The sequence below is a fragment of the Arachis ipaensis genome, chromosome B3 (genome assembly GCF_059453495.1).
Source record: "Arachis ipaensis isolate K30076 ecotype BB chromosome B3, ASM5945349v1, whole genome shotgun sequence".
Taxonomy (NCBI): domain Eukaryota; kingdom Viridiplantae; phylum Streptophyta; class Magnoliopsida; order Fabales; family Fabaceae; genus Arachis; species Arachis ipaensis.
In genome coordinates this window covers 92,465,534-92,485,609 of record NC_142438.1, presented here as the reverse complement: position 1 = coordinate 92,485,609, position 20,076 = coordinate 92,465,534, and the positions used below count along the sequence as shown (strand labels likewise).

The 20,076-nt window shown below is 32.2% G+C and overlaps 1 protein-coding gene, 1 long non-coding RNA gene and 2 other non-coding genes across 4 annotated transcripts; all 4 read right to left on the bottom strand.

Moving 5' to 3' along the window:
• Nucleotides 1–879: 879 nt before the first annotated feature.
• On the bottom strand, nt 880–2,196 carry LOC107630642 (cytidine deaminase 1). Its single transcript, XM_016333841.3, has one exon. The coding sequence runs from the start codon at nt 2,031–2,033 to the stop codon at nt 1,119–1,121; it is 915 nt and encodes a 304-aa protein (XP_016189327.2). The 5' UTR covers nt 2,034–2,196; the 3' UTR covers nt 880–1,118.
• A 4,494-nt stretch (nt 2,197–6,690) lies between these two features.
• Nucleotides 6,691–7,908, bottom strand: LOC110270222 (uncharacterized). Its single transcript, XR_002359494.2, has 2 exons — nt 7,603–7,908; nt 6,691–7,097 (listed from the first exon to the last, which is right to left on the bottom strand). It is a non-coding gene; the product is annotated as an uncharacterized LOC110270222 (long non-coding RNA).
• An 8,410-nt stretch (nt 7,909–16,318) lies between these two features.
• On the bottom strand, nt 16,319–16,422 carry LOC148571581 (small nucleolar RNA R71). Its single transcript, XR_015908726.1, has one exon. It is a non-coding gene; the product is annotated as a small nucleolar RNA R71 (small nucleolar RNA).
• Nucleotides 16,423–18,260: 1,838 nt separating this feature from the next.
• Nucleotides 18,261–18,368, bottom strand: LOC148571580 (small nucleolar RNA R71). The gene has a single exon (XR_015908706.1). It is a non-coding gene; the product is annotated as a small nucleolar RNA R71 (small nucleolar RNA).
• Between the last annotated feature and the right edge of the window lie 1,708 nt (nt 18,369–20,076).

Below are 20,076 nucleotides of genomic sequence, written 5' to 3'. Positions count from 1 at the left end.
GCACATGCACAAAATATAGCCAAAGCATCATGATGCTTCCTTCCCTTTATGTATGTATTTTATACTTTCCCCTCCCAATTTGACTTTCAAAATAAATTTAAGGTATATGCGAGGTAAAACTCAACTCCAACATATATAAAGTTTCTTTTTCTCCATTAAACAAAAACTTATCAATCACATGAAATTGTCCTCCTATGAACGAGATAATATGTGAAAATTATTAAATAATTTAATATATTTGACTAAATTATTATTTTTAGATAATTAATTATTTTTTATAAAAATATTTTTATGCAAAAATAATATTACAAATTATTAAATTATTCAATTAAACATATTCAATAAATATATTAAATCGCCAATGAGTAATAGTTCAAATGGCATAGACTTCTCATACTCAACGAAGAGGTTGCGGGTTCGAATCTCCTATCTTTCCAAATTTGCCAATGAGTAATAGCTTAAATGGCATAGTCTCCCCATATTCAATTAAGAGGTTGCGAGTTCGAGTCTCCTCCTATCTTTGGTAAAAATAAATAAATAAATAAATATATTAAATCATTAACAATTTAAAATATTATCTAAAAACAATTTAATAAAAGTAGTCATTTTACTTTTATATAAAGACAATTTTAAGTAGGCGAATTCTAATATGCCTATATTTATTATAGTGATTATAAAATGATAAAATTAAAGTTATATTTTTTTATATTTTAATAATATTTTTTAGCAACATTTTTTTAAAAGTCATAACGAGTATAGCCAATTAGTCACCAGTCTCACCACAGCATAGATAATAGATATACTAGAATAACTCTTAAGTAATCAACAACAACAACAACAACAGAGGGTGTTTAACAGAAGAAAGGAAAGTAATCCACGTAAGATTTCCAATTTTTAGTGCATTACCAGAAGAAAACAAATATACATAATAAAAAGAGTTTTCAGTACTGTTTCATTATAACAATATAATATAACAAGAATTTGAACCACAAAAGAAATGGTAATGATTATACACCATCCATTCATGAGTCATGGACTCATATGCATGAATGAGCACCATGATCAATCAGAAACCAACAACAATAATCACAATCTGAATCTGAAAACCATGCCAATTGTCAAACATCATTGGAATCGGAACAGCAAAGCAATGCTTGGAAGCTGCACGTGGCTGAAATGGAACGCATCAACAACCTCGCCGTCTCTTCCTGCCTCACCGGAGCACCCTCTTTCTCCACCAGCACTGCCCCCACGATCTCATCATACCCACCACCGCCACCCGCCACAAACGCCACCACTGCCGCCTGTACGGGCCCTAAGCTCGGGTTAAACGCCGCCGATTCCATGTAAGATCCCTTATAAACCTTCCCGCCGCAATCCACCAGAGCCACCCCTGAAGGGGACCCACTGTAAGGTGCATGCGACGCATTCGCAGCCTCCAAAGCCGCAATCTTTAACTTCTCATCATCAACGACCGTACCGTGTCCATTGCAAACAACACCATTATTGGATCTCAAATTCTCATCTTCATCATCGCGATTCATTCGGGTTCGGGCTGTGAGCTTCAACCCGTTGTTTCGGGGCTCCAAGAGAAAAGGAGAACCTTCGGGGAAGAGATCGAGGGGACCGAAACGGTGTGGGAGGAAGTCGGAGAGGGGGGTGAATTGGTCATTGTTGTCGGAGATTATGAGGATTTGGATGTTCTCTGAGTCGCGGAGCTCCTGGAGGAACTGGCGGCAGTGGCCACAGGGTGCGGCGGAGACGGCGAAGGAGGTGAGGGAGGTCTCGCCGTTGAGGAGGAGGTTGGTTACGAGGAATTGTTCGGCGTGAACGGAGTGGTGGAGGGGGAGGCCGGGGAATTCGAGATTCACACCGACGTAGATGCGACCGGAGGATCCGAGTCCTACGGCGGCGACCCGGAAATTGGAGATTGGTGGGCGGGCGAGGGTGCGGGTTGAGTCGACGAGGGAGGCCAGTGATTGGGCCGTGGGTTGGACTTGGATGGGCTTAATTACGAATCCGGGTCGATCCATCTGTTTTAGTATTATGTTTTGTGAAGAAAAGGAAGAGAGACGGAGGGGGAGATACTGAGAGGAGTTTCCATTCAATTTATAGGTGAGAGTGAAGTATTATGTGTGTCCCTTCTGTTTCTGATCTCATCTCTCATAGTCTCACTAATTGGATATTCATTCAAGAAAGATCCCTTTTTTTAAAAACAAAAATCTTCCATAAAATACAAAATTAATTATTTAGTTATTTTATTTGATTTGATTTGGATTAAATTAATTTAAAAAATTACTTCAAGAATTAAAAGTGAGTCGAGTAGATTGCTAACGTTGTCATTGTCAAAAAACAAAATAAAATAGAAAACGTAAAGTAGTCTTTTACTAAGATATCTTTTTGTAAAGTAAATTTTTTCTTTTTAAAATTTGTTAAAAAGTTTTAAAATATACTTAAATTTTACGTTGTTTTAATTTTGTTTAAATTTTTTTTATTTATATCAAATATATTTTTAACGGCTAATTTTTTTAAAAAAAATTAAAGAGCAATTCAGTAACAATTTTACGAGAATGACCTTTAACACAAACAAATTAAACATAGTTATCAATTTATTATGTATTATTAATGAATTGATCTTCAACTTTTTTAGTTATCAAGAGTATTTGATACTATAACTTCCAATGAGTTATAACTCAAATAGTATAGTTTTTCCGTACCAACTAAGAGGTCGCGAGTTCGAATATCTCTATCTTTGGTTAAAAAAAAAAGGGTATTTGATGCTAATCGAAAACGTTTGAAACAAAATAAAACTTAGAATAAATTACCATTTGTACCCATAAAAGATAAAACGACAATTATAACCACGGAAGATGGCCTTCGTGTACCAAAAGTACCCGGACGTTGGTTACGCAATTGGTCTGTTAGGATACTTTTGACACACATAAGCCATCTTCTGTAATTACAATTGTTATTTTATTCTTATATGGGTACATTTGTCGGCATCTATACTCTATATCTTTTATGGGTACAAATGGTAATTTATTCATAAAACTTAAATATTTTTAAAATTTTGGCAAATTTTAAAAATAAAAAATATATTTTATTTTACTTTTTAAGTGATAAGTTCAAACTTCACGATTTAAGATACGCAAATATATCCATATTTTGGCTTAAATATTTTCTTTTTAACTTTTGTAAAATGCTGTACATGCTCTTATAAAACACACTTAAAATGAATAACTTTTTTCTATTAGTGAAAAGGATAAATAAGTCCTTAGGCTTTTTGTTTTGTGGACATTTTTGTCTCTAACCATTGAAAAATACTTTTAAGTCCCTGACCTTCATAAAATTTAGACGGATCAGTTCCTGACGGAGGCATTTGGACGGATCAGTCCCGGCATTTGGACGGAGGGACTGATCCGTCCAAATTTTGTGAAGGTCAGGGACTTAAAAGTATTTTTCAAAGGTCAGGAACAAAAATGTCCGCGGGATAAAAAGTTAGGGACCTATTTGTCCTTTTCTCATAATATTATTTTAAAAAATAATAACAAATATGATTTTTAAATTTTATCTTCTGTGAATTATGATTTAATTTATTTTTAAAATTTTATTAAAAAATTATAAACAGTAAAAAAATCTATTTTAACTATTTTTATTTTTTTTATAAAATTTAACAAAATACTGAAAATAAACTTAAAAAATAAAAAAAACTCAGACCCGGTTTATAATATTAACGGAAAGATATATAATACAGTTCAATTAGGTATCCTTTAAATTAATTCTTCGTTCATCCTTTTTATTATTTTTTTAACCCTAAACAAAATTACAAAAACAGATTAACTAAAATTCAAATTCAAATTTTAAATTTAAATCTTATAAATCCCTACAAATTCCAAACAAGATCCTAAATATTCTAAATCAGATTTTCATCACTAGTAAAATCTTCCTTCCGTAAAGATACAGAACTGCAGCGCTTTCCTCTCCTCATCTGTGACTGCTTTCGTCTTCTCCCGCGTTGCCCACTTCCTCTACGACAATCTCCTCCTTCGGCGACGCTCACCTCCCTCGTGACGCACGCACATCTCCGCACCTCCTCCATCGATGGACTCCTCCTCGTCTCTGGTCTTCTCCCTCGCACCACGCACAACCGTCTCCTCCTCCCCCTATCTCCTCTTCCACGTCGCACTTCTTCTTTGTCTCTGATAGTTCTACTTGTAAAATGTTAAAAAAATTTGGTTGAATTCATTCATGAAGATATGTTATCCTTTTTTTTATTTAATAAAAGGTTTTATTTTTTTTTTCAATTTATGTATAATGTGTTTTATTTTTTTTAAATGTGTTTGTGATTATAATTTTTTTTGCACTCATATATTTGATTTGGGAGTTGTAATGTTAACTTAATTTAGATGAATCAATACTTAAATTTGGATGTATTTATGTTATTCATTATATTCTTATGAATATATATAAGTTTGTTTTTATATGAGTTTTGGATGTGTTGATAAAATATTTAGAATACATTCTTATAATTTTAAATGTGTATTTGAGTTTAATTTGATCTGAATTCAATATGTAATTTAGAATTATAATGACAATAATTTAGATAGGTTAATACATAATTTTAAATGTGTTTATGTTATTTATTTAATTTTAGATGTATTGTTAACATAAATTTTAAACATTTTAAATAAAAAAATAATTAAAATGAGTTTAATTAATTTTAAAAACTTCACTAATCTTTCAAAAATTAGTACACGAAAATAATAGTTGCTACTTGCTAGTTGCTACCGACAAGGAGGCAAGTGAAGTCAGGTCTCCCTATATCATTGGAGACCATTTACATTTTACAGCCCACGTTTCTTTTCTTCTTTTTATCTGCTAAAGTACTAAACTACTTTTAAAAAAAGGAATTGTCTAGGAGAAACTTGAAGTTGGTTCTTAAAGAATCAGGGCAACATATTCTAATTTAGACATAGTGGCTTTTATTGGCACCGTATAAAACGGTGTATATTTGCAAGTTTGCCTTTAAAATTGTGCTAATTACAAAAGACCCCTTGAATTGAGTAAAGTTAAAGAATTGATAGTGTTAGTTGAAGACTAATTGTATTTTTTTATTAATATTTTAATATTAATACTAGTATTTTTGCCCGTAAAAAACTACGAATATATTTAAATCAAAATCAACAAAGATTCTATATTAAAATGCATTTAAACTAAAAGATGTTTGTATAAAATCTAGTCTTTCAAACTCATTCGTCAACATAAATGCTTGGTTGCTCGTAGATAGGAAGTACTTGCAATAAATTCTCTATCCTTGTTCATACAGTTTTTTTTTGAGTTCTCACCAATACTAATAAAAATATTTTTTTTGACTCTCTATTAGTCATATCACCCAACATTTTTTTTATCCTAAATTTTTCATATTCCTATCATCAATTTGAGAGTCATTAATTTTTTTTGTTGTCCTCTTTTTAATAATAATATTGATTTTCTTTTTAATTTAGTCTTTTTTACTCATTTTTAATAAAATTCATTCTTTTTTTGTAACAATAACTGCATAAAAAAAAGATAAACTAATAAATTCTAATATCAAATACTAAAAAAAAAAAAAACAAAATAATTCATAATACCAAACAAATATGAATAGTCACGGTTGATTAAAGAAGATCAAATAGAATTATTATTATTTTTAAAGAATGAGTGAAAACTTACAATGTCTCTTCATTTTTAAATTACTTGTTTAAAATTTGAAGATCTACTCTCGAGAACAATTTTTTATTTTAAAGTAAGTTTGAGACATAACCATATTCAAGTGCTACTAGATTTCTAAGTTAATAGCATGTGCAAGAAAATAGAAAAGTCTATTATATATATTTTTATAATAGGTAAAATCCACTAATGGTCCTAGAATTTATAAATAAATAGAGATATATGTTCTCATCATAAATGCGTATTACAATGCTTAAAAAATTTAAAAAAACAGACACGATTTTTCATATAAAAGATACGAATCTACAATAAAAAAATCAAAGTCAATAATGAAATCAGGAGGAGCAAAGAAAAAAAGTATGCCTTGTGAGATAATTTCAATATGAATCTAATATGAATCTATTATGCACGAACAAATCAAGTTCAATGTGTAGTATATGGGTATGATTAGTAATATAAGTAGTAATTACTCAAAAAAGTAAGCAAAAGTCTTAATGAAGAGTGGTCTAAGATTTTAATATAGTAAAAAAAATTATCGTCAGACATCAATTATCAAATCCTATTCATCAGTGAGGCATTAAGTAATAAGCTAAACTAAAAGTGTGATTATAGACCACACAATCGATGAAAATGACGACGACAATTTCCATACACAGATCAACAAATTTGTATGCAAGATGAAGGGAGAATAAGACTATTGAAATTATATAGCTCGAAAGTAAAATAAAAATAACAGAAAAAAATATATGAGGAGAACGGGGATAGTTGAAAATTACTTATTAAAAAAATCAGACATTTGAACAACAAATTAAAAATCATGTTTAAATTTTAAAAAATCAAGAAGAAACAAAGGCAGTAACAACTTTCATTAATGGACCAATGAGCTAAGTTCTATAGCTAGGGTAGCAGTAATAAAATGGGAGAATTTGGGCAATGTGAAAAAAAGAATTAGCTAAGGGACACACAATAAACAAAATTACATACATAACAAACAAATTCAGTCAAAATATCATTATCACCAGATTTTTTAGATATATAAGTCATATAACAGCACTTACCAAGATATTATCACTACCGCAAAAAAGATCTTCGAAAATTTCTTGAGGATTGAACAAATTAAAAAACTAAAATTAACCTCTAAGCCTATGAAAATATTAGTTTGAGAATTCTTACTATAGGAATACTTCATAATATCCACCTGTTGTCTGTCCAGTGTTAGATCCATCATAGGAATCTCAGAGGATGTTCAACAGGCCTAGCTATTGTCTGAAAAATTAAAAAATTGTATTGCTCATGAGCAACACTTCCGCATAAATCGAATGCCAAATGATGATAGTGAATCACATCTAACTGATTTACTCCTTACATCAATTCTTGTCCCTCCAATCCTGTTTTATATAACATATAGGTTTAGACTTTGCAAGAAAAACATAATAATTCATAATGTGAAGCAATTCATCAAATATGTAATGTGCAAGGAAATAATGCTAAAGAAAATAGAGTGGTTATATCCAATGAAAAAGAATTAAGTTTAGGCTTAGCAATTCATCAAACATGTAATATGCAAGAAAAAGAAAGTAAAGTAATTCACCAATCACTCCAATAAGTTAAATAGTTGACCCAATAAGCTCCAATATTAAACACTAAAGAAAAACATAATAATTCATAATATAAAACAATTAATCAAACATGTAATGTACAAGGAAGTAATGCTAAAGTAAATAGAAGAAATTTATAATACAAAGGAATTCATCAAATATATAATATGTAAAAAAGAAAGTAAAGCAAGTCATCAATCTCTAACTTGCATAGAAGCACACAATTATGAATAAATCCACTGTCTAATTATATTAGGATGAAACTAAAAATACAGTGGAACATATAATTACTTACACAAAAAATAAAGAAACACAGTGGTAAGGTGGTCTCTAAGCCAAAGTGCAGAGGGTGAAGTGACTCCATTGGTGGCAGAGTAGAAACTTTCTGTGACGATGGAAGTGGAGAACGATGGCGAGGATAGCTTAGAGAGAAACAGGGTCGTGAAATAGCAAGTGAATTTTCTGTGATGATGGAAGTGGAAAACGATAATGAGAATAGCTTGGAGAGAAACTAGTCCTGAACGCAGTGGTTGAACCGTTAAAGTGAGTTTGCGTGCCTACGTGAGGTTGAACGCAGGAAAGCAGAGAAAGATAAAGGGGATAAAATTGAAAAGAGGATTATATTATGAAGCTTCTAATTTGCAATTGGAAAAAAAAAGCGGAAAACATTTTTTATTTCAGTACAATTAGGTATTTTTAAAAATTTTTTTATTTAATTTTTGAAAAAAAAAAAGAAAATAAATAATAAATAATTTTTTTATTTTTTGAACAAAAAATACATAAAAATAAATATTTAAATTAATTAAATAATAATAAATTTTTAAAAAGACTAATCAAAAGTTGAATTTTAAACAACACGTAATATTTTTTCTTCTAATTTAAGTGTAATTAGAAGATACTACGTGACATTTTTTTATTGCAAAATTAGGATAAGATAATAGATTGATTAAGAGACAAAATGTCCTTTTATCTATAAGTTGCTTAATTGTATTTCAAATTAACATTTAATTTTTATTTTAAAATAGTAAAACAACATAGAGTTCAGTTTAAAAAATTAAAATAATTTTGTAATATTAAATTTAAAAATACCAAATAAACATCCTTTATGTAATAATTTTAAAATTACTAAAATATTTTTATAGGAATAATTAATATTATTTGATTTATTAACCATTATGAATTTTAATTGATATTGAAAAGGCTAAAATACTCTATAGTTACTTTTTAAAATACCAAAATAATTTTTTAGTATTAATTTTAAAAAGACTAAAATAACTTTTTAGAATAAAGATTAATTAATTGTATTAGAAATTATAAATTTAAATTTTTGAAACAACTAAAATATTCTTATAATTAAAACAACATTTTATAGTTAATTTTAAACAGAATAAAATATCATTATAGAATTAAGATTAAATTATTATGTCAGTTTTTATATTTTTATCAAATTTATAATTAATTTTGTATAATTTAAAAATTTTAATTAACGCACTATACCATTTTAAAATATCCTTATTAATTATATTAAAATTAAAAATTTGATATAATTTTAGAAAGACAAAAATACTTTTATAATGAATATTTAGAATACTAAAATATCTTTAAATCATTAACATGAAAAGACTAAATTACTTTTAAAGGAATAATTAAAATTGTATGATTATATTAGAAATTAAAAAATTTAATCTAATATTAAAAAGACTAAACCCTTATACACAGTTGTACTTAAACTTTAAAAGACTATTTTTTTTTAAGAATTAATCTTAAGGGATTAAAATATTTATTTTTTATAATAAAAATTATTTATTTAATTTAAAAATTATAAATTTTAAGTTTCAAAAAGACTAATATTTCTTAATTAAATTGTAGAGTTATATTTTTTATTAAATTATTAAAAAAAGATTAGATCATAATATGATTTTTTTAAAAAAAATAAAAAATAAAGATTACAGACTCAATGATCCATATAAATAAAAATCATTCTAATTTTAGCAGACTACATTTTTTACTTAAAAAGGTGTAATCTGTTCTCCACATCACCCAACTTTGAGTGCTAATAATAAAAATTGGGTTCATATTATAAAAAGTTTAAAAACCTGTATTTACGAGTGAGACTTGACATTATTATCAATTCTATTACTTAACTTGTTTGTTTAAGCAACCAAAGATCAGTAAATCCTTAAAATAGTCCTCCAAATTGGGCCCATGCATCAATGTTGCCCCTCAATTTTCAATTGCTCTAAATGTACCCTCCAAGTTGAGTTCTGTGCAAAATTCTGGTCCTTTGACCCAATTTCGACATGACTCAGCAGCCAGAGCGCTGAGCTGGCAGTGCCACTTCCACGTAGGATGCCTGAAATGACTAGCTGATGTGGAATAAGATAAAAAAAATTCCCAAATTAGTCCCTAGCACTAATCATAAACCCTAACGTAGTCCTTCCTTCTTCCTTTATGAATCTCTTCGCCATCCAGCTAAAGCTCTTCGGCTTCTACCCTCTTCTTGCTCTGATTCTTGTTCGATTTCATCCTGTTATTCTTTTTCTTCCTTCTCTCACACCATGAGTGACAGTCACGCTTCTGGAAGGTCAAATCGCTCATCTGCAACCAAAAATTGGAAAAGGAACAATATGCGTAGCCGGCGTTCAGCGATTCCAGAGTGGTGCGGTTGCGGGTGCAGGCCTGTCCTTCGGTGGTCAATGATAGAGACGCATCCTAATAAGCCGTTCTTCTTGTGTCCCAATTATAATGTGAGTGCACTAACTATATGATATTTGAAGCGTTGGTTATTTGAGGTAATTGTTTGCTAAGGTTGATGCATATTTTCAGACTAGTGGAAAGAATTGGTGTGGGTTATTTGTCTGGACAGATTCTGTATAGGATGAGGTGCTGGTGAAGTCTGATGAAGAAGATGAGCATGATGAGATGAAGATGAACATTGCATGGAATGTGGGTAAACTGGAAGCAGATGTAAAAAATATAATATTGATGGTCCAAGTGCTTGGTTTAGGGTTATTCGTGTTATTTGTGTTTGTGTTAATGTTACTGTAAAATGTTTGATTAGGTTCAGAACTGCAGCATAGAACCATGATGTTAGTGTAATCTGTTTTATAAACATTGTCATTGATATTAGATAAGTTTTGATATATTGAATGATTGTGGTATTTGGTGGGTTGTTCCTATGATTTTATTTTTGTAAACGTAATTGAACACCCAATTATGTTATGGATAAGCAACAATAGTGATAGCTAACATAAGGCATCATGCATAACTAAATGACAATAACACTAGTTCATATAAGCTTCTGCAGTAATGCAGTGATCATAAGAACAACCAAAAAGACACTGAGCATTGTTTCAGCTATTTTCCAGTAACCTAATTAGCATTAAAAAGTGGTAGAGTTGTCTATGGACCAAACAAAAAACAAAGATAATTGTTTCACAAAACACACAAATTTTCGAAGTTTCAACCTAAAACTATGGACATAATCACTTCTTTCTTGGCGGTTCGAATCCTGGGGTGGGCACAAACTTGAGGAAGTTGGCCAGCCGTGCTGCAGTTGCATCACTACCTCCCTGCATTGGATTTAATGATGCAGAGCCAATTGGAGGAGGTGACCTTCTTTTAAGTGGCAGTTTTTCAGGTCTTGTGGGTGTCTTCCTCTTAAATTGATGCTCCTGCAGTGCAAACAATTATAAGGCATAGAAAATAAGGTAACGCCAAATAATAAAAACACCAACCATGAAGCATTATTGTACAATACCTTCTGGGAGTCTTCTGCCTTAGAGTATGAGGGCTGAGATAGATCAATCTTAGCCTGCTGGATATCCACTTCCACAAGAGGGAAATGATTAGGGGCAGATGCAGTAGCTGAAGCAAACGCTATTGCAGTTCCATATCCTGTTGCAGTAGCAGAGGCACTTGCAGCTTGAGTTGCATTAGAAGTAGTTGCTGTAGCAGACGCAGAAGCAGTGACTGTGACATTCTGAGCAGCAGCCTTAGGGTCTTTAATTCTGTGAACCTATCTGACACATCTCTCTTAGGTCTGCATCACTGTTTAACTTCCTCAATCCCTCCCCTATGCTCTTTCCAGGTACAAGCCACCAAACCTCCTTTATTCTGTCATAACCTAGCTCCTTATAATAGTTTCTCAGGTAAAATACATCCAGCCTATCTACCTCAACATCACCCAGGCAGTTTCTATTGTCAAGATAGTACCCAATCTTTCCATCAACACCCTTTTCGAAAGTTCCTCCATGATGAAACATAATGTCTAGTACTTCATCCATCTGCAAGATACATAAACAAACAAATTAAACACATGCAACACTAAACAACTGTATCATTAGAGGAAAGATCCCCTGTATGATACATAAAAAAACAGAGCAACCCAAATCCCATGCTAACATCGTAACCACAAAAAACCTAACAACATAGAAATCTCAACAAAACACCAAACGAAGATGAAAACACCTCAATCAACAACTCAAGTGAAGAGCCATCAATGAAAACCCAAAAAAAAAAAAATTTAAACTTCAACTCTTCACTGCATTGCTAACCTTGTTGATGCTTACGATGATGATACCCTATGGTTCACCAACTTTCTACGGTTGGCGTCCTTCCTTCTCTTGCCGATGAACTCAAAAAATCACTAACGAGAATGTGCCCTACTGTGACCGTATTCTCTGGACGAAAGGGAGAAGAAAAGTTTGAAGAGAAGTAGAAGAATGACTAACGAATGATCAACCCTTCCCCAAGAAACCTTTCAATTCCCCTCCATCACAATATAACACCGTTCTGATTCATTCACCCCCTACAAGCAAAACGACGTCGTTCGAGCGTCCTACGTAGAGGTGGCACCGCCAGCTCAACGCTCTAGCTACTGAGTCATGTCGGAATTGGGTAGAAGGACCAAGATTTCGCACGGAGCTCAAACTGGAGGGTACATTTAGAGCAATAAGAAACTGAGGGCCAACATTGGTGCACGGGCCCAATCTGAAGGACCATTTTGCGGATTTACAACCAAAGATACTTTCACGATAGTAGGAAGCTCCTACTTTGTATCATTCATTGTGTTCATGGTTATATTAAATTTTTCACAGCTATGATGTTTTAGATTTAATTGATGGCTAATTTTTTTCTCTATAGAAGTGAGATGAGTGATATACTCAAACATGATAATTTTTAGTATTTTTTTTAAATTGTAGAAGAGGTACATAAATCGGAGAGTCTGATTTTTGTATTTCAAATGTTCTAATTTTTGTACATCTAACAAATTAGAGGGTTTGATTTCTATACTCCAAGTTAAACACATTTGAGATTAACACTCCAATAATTTATTATATAAAAAAACACTATTGTTAACTGATGAGCGGATAATTTATATGCTTTTTGGCATTGTTTTTATATAGTTTTTAGTATGATTTAGTTAGTTTTTAGTTTTTATTAGTTTTTAAATGAAAATCACATTTCTGGACTTTACTATGAGTTTGTGTGTTTTTCTATGATTTCAGGTAATTTCTGGCTGAAATTGTGGGACTTGAGCAAAAATCAGATTCAGAGGCTGAAGAAGGACTGCAGATGCTGTTGGATTCTGACCTCCCTGCACTCAAAGTGGATTTTCTGGAGCTACATGAGTCCAAATGGTGCGCTTACAATTGCGTTGGAAAGTAGACATCCAAGGCTTTCCAGAAATATATAATAGTTCATACTTTGCCCGAGTTTAGATGATGCAAAATGGCGTTCAACACCAGCTCTCTGCCCTATTCTGGCGTTAAACGCCAGAAACAGGTTGCAAAGCAGAGTTAAATGCCAGAAACAAGTTACAAACTGGCGTTTAACTCCAAGGAAGACCTCTACATGTGAAAGCTTCAATGCTCAGCTCAAGCACACACCAAGTGGGCCTAGAAGTGGATTTCTGCATCATTTACTTATTTGTGTTAGATATCTTTGGATCATTTTTAGATCTCTAGACCTCCATGGGATGCTGGCCACTCGGCCATGTCTACCCTATTTTCACTTATGTATTTTCAACGGTAGAGTTTCTACACACCCTAGATTAAGGTGTGGAGCTCTGCTGTTCCTCATGAATTAATGCAAAGTACTATTGTTTTTCTATTCAACTCGAGCCTATTTCTTCTCTAAGATATTCATTCGCACACAAGAACATGATGAATGTGATGATTATGTGACTCTCATCATCATTCTCACTTATGAACGCGTGCCTGCAAACACTTCCGTTCTACATGCAAACAAGCTTGAATGCATATCTCTTAGCCTCCTGATCTACGATCAGAGTCTTCGTGGTATAGGCTAGAATTATTGGTGGCCATTCTTGAGATTCGTAAAGTCTAAACCTTGTCTGTGGTATTCCGAGTAGGATCTGGAAAGGGATGGCTATGACGAGCTTCAAACTCGCAAGTGCTGGGCGTAGTGACAGACGCAAAAGGATTACTGAATCCTATTCCAGTATGATCGAGAACCGACAGATGATTAGCCGTGCGGTGACAGCGCATTTTGGACCATTATCACTGAGAGGACGGGATGTAGCCATTGACAACGGTGATGCCCTACATAAAACTTGTCATGGAAAGGAGTAGGAATGATTGGATGAAGACAGCAGGAAGCAGAGGTTCAGGAGGAACAAAAGCATCTCTATACGCTTATCTGAAATTTTTACGAATGAATTACATAAGTATTTCTATCCTATTTTATGTTTTAATTATATTTTAATTATCAATTCACCATAACCATTTAAATCCGCCTGACTGAGATTTACAAGGTGACCATAGCTTGCTTCAAGCCGACAATCTCCGTGGGATCGACCCTTACTCACGTAAGGTTTATTACTTGGACGACCCAGTGCACTTGCTGGTTAGTTGTGCGAAGTTGTGACGAAGAACTAAAATTATGAACGTGCGTATTAAGTTTTTGACGCCGTTACCAAGGAATGAACGATCACGATTTTGCATACCAAGTTTTTGGCGCTGTTGCCGGGGATTGTTCGAGTTTGGACAACTGACGGTTCATCTTGTTGCTCAGATTAGGTAATTTTATTTTATTTTTAAGCTTTTTATTTCTTATTTTCAAAAATAATACAAAAAAAATTTTCTTCTTTTTCGTTTTTCCCAAAATAATTTTCGAAAAAACAAAAAAAAATCTTATAAAATCATAAAAACAAAAAAATTTATGTTTCTTGTTTGAGTCTAGTGTCAATTTGTAAGTTTGGTGTCAATTGCATCTTTTTAATTTTTCTTAAAATTTTCGAAAATTCATGCATGTGTTTCTCATGATCTTCAAGTTGTTCTTGATGATTTTCTATGTTTGATCTTTAATTTTTCTTGTTTTGTGTCTTTTCTTGTTTCTCATATGCATTTTCAATTTGTTAGTGTCTAAAGTTTGAAAATTTCTAAGTTTGGTGTCTTGCATGTTTTTTTTTTCTTAAAAATTTTCAAAAAATAAGTCTTGATATTCATCTTGATCTTCAAAGTGTTCTTGGTGTTCATCTTGACATTCAAAGTGTTCTTGCATGCATTAGTTGTTTTGATTCATAATTTTTATGTTTTGTTCCAATTTGGTATTTTTCTCTCTCTTCATTAGAAATTCAAAAATAAAAAAATATCTTTCCCTTATTCTTCTCATAAATTTCGAATATTTGAGTTGAATTTTTCAAAAATTTTTCAAAATTTAATTGTTTCTTATGAGTCAAATCAAATTTTTAATTTAAAAATTCTATCTTTTTCAAAAATCAAATCTTTTTCATTTTTTTATGATTTTCAAAAATTTTAAAATGATTTTCAAAATCTTTTTAGTTTGTTACTTGCATAATAAGAAAGGTTCAATCTTTAAATTTTAAAATCATATCTTTTTGTTTCTTGTTAGTCAAGTAATCAACTTTAATTTCAAAAAATCAAATCTTTTTAATTTCCAATTCAAATATTTTTCAAAATGATTTTCAATCATATCTTTTTCAATGTCAATCACATCTTTTTCAAAATCAATTTCAAAATCTTTTCTAACCTTTTATCTTTTCAAAATTGATTTTCAAATCTTTTTCAATTAATCTTATCTTTTTGTTTAATTCTTATCTTTTTCAAAACTACCTAACTAATTCTCTCTCTCTAATTTTCGAAAATCACTAACCTCTTTTTCAAAATTCCTTTTTAATTAACTAATTGTTTTAAATTTTAATTTAATTTAATTTAATTTTTAGTTTATTTTCGAATTTTAACTTTAATATTTAAAATAAGAACAAAAATATTTTTATTTTATTTTATTTCATTTTCGAAATTCTCTCCCCCTCATCTCTTTCTAATTATTTTATTTATCTACTAACACTTCTCTTCTTCTTAAAAATTCGAACCCTCTCCCTATTTCTGTGTTCGAATTCTCTTTCTTCTCTTCTACTCACATAAAGAAACCTCTCTACTGTGGCAAAGAGGATCCCTATTATTTTCTGTTCTCTTCTTTTTCATATGAGCAGTAACAAGGATAAGAACATTCTTGTTGAAGCTGACCCTGAACCTGAAAGGACTCTGAAGAGGAAGCTAAGGGAAGCTAAAGCACAACTCTCTGGAGAAAACCTGACAGAAATTTTTGAAAAAGAAGGAGACATGGCCGAAAATAATAACAATGGTGGAGATGCAAGGAAGATGCTTGGTGACTTTATTGCACCATCTTCTAACTTCTATGGAAGAAGCATCTCACTTCCTGCGATTGGAGTAAATAATTTTGAGCTAAAGCCTCAATTAGTTTCTCTGATGCAACAGAATTGCAAGTTTCATGGACTTCCATCAGAAGATCCTTTTCAGTTCTTAACTAAATTCTTGCAAATTTGTGATACTGTTAAGACCACTGGGGTTGATCCCGAGGTCTACGGGCTTATGCTTTTCCCGTTTGCTGTAAGAGACAGAGCTAGAATATGGTTGGACTCTCAACCTAAAGATAGCTTGAACTCTTGGGATAAGCTGGTCACGGCTTTCTTAGCCAAGTTCTTTCCTCCTCAAAAGCTTAGCAAGCTTAGAGTGGATGTTCAAACCTTCAGACAAAAAGAAGGTGAATCCCTCTATGAAGCTTGGGAGAGATACAAGCAACTGACCAAAAAGTGTCATTTTGACATGCTTTCAGAATGGACCATCTTGGATATATTCTATGATGGTCTTTCTGAATTATCAAAGATGTCATTGGATCATTCTAGAATAAAACAAGAGAATTTAAAGATCAGAGCAAGAGAATCATCAAGAATAACTTTCGAAAATTACATGCATTATGTTCTTCATTGATCTTCAAGTTATTCTTGATGATTCTCTTGCTCTGATCTTTAAATTCTCTTGTTTTGTGTCTTTTGTTATTTCTCATATGCATTTTCAAATTGTTATAGTCGTTAGTATACAAACTTCTAAGTTTGGTGTCTTGCATGCATTGTTTATTTAATCTTAGTTTTCCATGATTAATTGCATTTTGATTATTTCTCATCATTAAAAAAATTCAAAAATTTTTCAAAATTATGTCTTTTCAAGTCAATAATACAGAGAATTGAAGATTCAGAATAGTCAGCAGAGAAATTACACAGAAAAAGCTGGGCATTCAAAACGCCCAGTGAGGAAGGAAAACTGGCGTTTAAACGCCAGCCAGGGCACCTGGCTGGGCGTTAAACGCCCAAAAGGGTAGTATTTTGGGCGTTAAACGCCAGAATGGATACCATTCTGGACGTTTAACGCCAGGATGGCACAATAGGGAAGATTTTGTTTTTAAATCAAATCTTTTTCAAACTTTCATAATTTTTCAAAATCAATTTTTTTTTCAAATAATTTCTATTCAATAATATCTTTTCAAAATCAATTTCTTTCCATTTTTTTTCATTTTCAAAAATCCTTGCTACAATTAATGATTTAATTCAAAATTTTCAAGTTGTTACTTGCCTATTAAGAAAGGATCAAATTTTAAATTCTAGAATCATATCTTCTAATTTCTTGTTAGTCAAGTAATCAACTTTAATTTTAAAACTTTCTTTTTTAATTTGATTTTCAATCATATCTTCTCAATCACATCTTTTTCAAAATAATTTTCAATCATATCTTTTTGATTTCTAATTTCAAAATCTTTTTCAAAATCAATTAACTATTACCTCAATGTCAATTTTCGAAAATCATCAATCAATTCTTTTTAAAATTTCTTTTAATTATTTCAAAATCTTTCTAAATTTAATTTCAAAAATTCTTTCCCCCTCTTCTCACATCCTTCTATTTAAGGGACTAACACTCTTCCTCAATGTGCAATTCAGACTCCCTCTCTCTATAAGTTCGAATTCTCTCCTTTCTACCTCCTCCTTCTATTCTTCTTTTCCTCTGACACCTCAAGGAATCTCTATATTGTGACATAGAGGATTCCATTCTTTCTTCTTCTCTCTTTCATATGAGCAGGAGCAAGGACAAAGGCATTCTTGTTGAAGATGATCCTGAACCTGAAAGGACCTTGAAGAGAAAGCTAAGAGAAGCTAAAGCACAACTCTCTGGAGAGGACCTAACAGAAATTTTCAAACAAGAAGAAGCCATGGCAGCCGAAAACAACAACAATGTCAACAATGCAAGGAAGGTGCTTGGTGACTTTACTGCACCTACTCCCGACTTCTATGGGAGAAGCATCTTTATCCCTGCCATTGGAGCAAACAATTTTGAGCTTAAGCCTCAATTAGTTTCTCTAATGCAATAGAATTGCAAGTTTTATGGACTTTCATTAGAAGATCCTCATCAGTTCTTAGCTGAATTCTTGCAAATCTGTGATACTGTTAAGACCAATGGGGTTGACCCTGAGGTCTATAGACTCATGCTCTTTCCTTTTGCTGTAAGAGACAGAGCTAGGACATGGTTGGACTCACAACCTAAAGAAAGCCTGAACTCTTGGGAAAAGCTAGTCAGTGCTTTTCTGGCCAAATTCTTTCCCTCTCAAAAATTGATTAAGCTAAGAGTGGAGGTCCAGACCTTCAGACAGAAGGAAGGTGAATCCCTCTATGAAGCTTGGGAAAGATACAAGCAATTGATCAGAAGGTGTCCTTCTGACATGCTTTCTAAATGGAGCATCATAGGTATCTTCTATGATGGTATGTCTGAACTGTCCAAAATGTCATTGGACAGCTCTGCTGGAGGATCTCTTCATCTGAAGAAGACGCTTGCAGAAGCTCAGGAACTCATTGAGATGGTTGCAAATAACCAATTCATGTACACTTCTGAAAGGAACCCTGTGAATAATGGGACAAATCAGAAGAAAGGAGTTATTGAGATAGATACTCTGAATGCCATATTGGCTCAGAACAAAATATTGACTCAGCAAGTCAATATGATCTCTCAGAGTCTGTCTGGAATGCAAGCAGCAATAGGCAATACCAAAGAAGCTTCATCTGAAGAAGAAGCTTATGATCTTGAGAATCCAGCAATGGAAGAGGTGAATTACATGGGAGAACCCTATGGAAACATCTATAATCCTTCATGGAGAAACCATCTAAATCTCTCATGGAAGGACCAACAGAGGCCTCAACAAGGCTTCAACAACAGTAATGGTGGAAGAAATAGGTTTAGCAATAGCTAGCTGATGCGTGAGCATCTTGTCTATCTTTTCCTAGTGAATTTGCATCTAAATTGTTGAATTTAATTAAGAATTAATTATATTTTAGCCACTATGGATGCTATTTTGAGTTTTGTAAAATACTGTTTATTTTAGGTAGCATTTGGCGGAATTTGATGGAGTTTCTGCAGAGAAAGAGAAGAAGCCAAGGAGATGACCAGCGAATACCGACGCAGACGCATGGCTCACGCGACTGCGCGGAATGGAGGAAATCACAATGACGCGATCGCGTGCATGACGCGATCGCGTGGACTGGAATATGCACAAATGACGCGAACGCGTGGACGACGCGGACGCGTCACATGCGCCACGTTCAGAAAAAGTAGAAAAACGCAGGGGGCGATGTATGGGCTGTTTTGACCCAGTTCTTAACCCAGAAATCACAGATTAAAAGCTGCAGAATGGACAAATCAAGCGGTCCCACCCATCAGCTGAAGACTTGTTAATTAATTCGAATTTAAATTCAAATCTTATTTTAGGAAAAGATATTATTTTAATTTTAATTTTAGAAATTTGATTTTTAAATTATTAGGATTAGTTATAAAAGGGATCCCAATAGGGTGGTTCCAGCACAATATTCCACAACATTATTCCATACAAATTTACATTTCATATTCCATGAGTAACTAATCCTCTATTGTTAAGGTTAGGAGCTCTGTCTATTGTATCGATTGATAATATTATTTTTTTATTTTAATTCATGTTTTGATTTATATTTCAATAATTGTTTTTGTTTTTTATTTTATGAATTTGGGTGGAACAGAAGTATGACCCATGTTCTATTTGAGTTCTTGTAAAACTTGGAAAAGCTCTTTACTTGAACAATAGCTTGAAAACATATTATCCTGAATTTCTAATTGTTTGTATTTAACGGGATACGTGACATATAATCCATTTATTTTTGGATAATTAGGATTCTTGTGGCATATAAACTAGAATTTAATCATCACGCTCTAATTGGAATTAATTGACCAAGGAATTGGCAGTTGATGAATTTTAGAGGAGACTAGGAAGGTCTAAGGAATTAGGGTCTAGTCACAAATAGTTTGCCATGAATTAAATCTTGCATGATTAAAATAGTTAATAAGAAAAGTCAATCCAAAAAATAGATAACTCTGAAACCTTAACTGCCTTCTCCATATATTATTCCCAA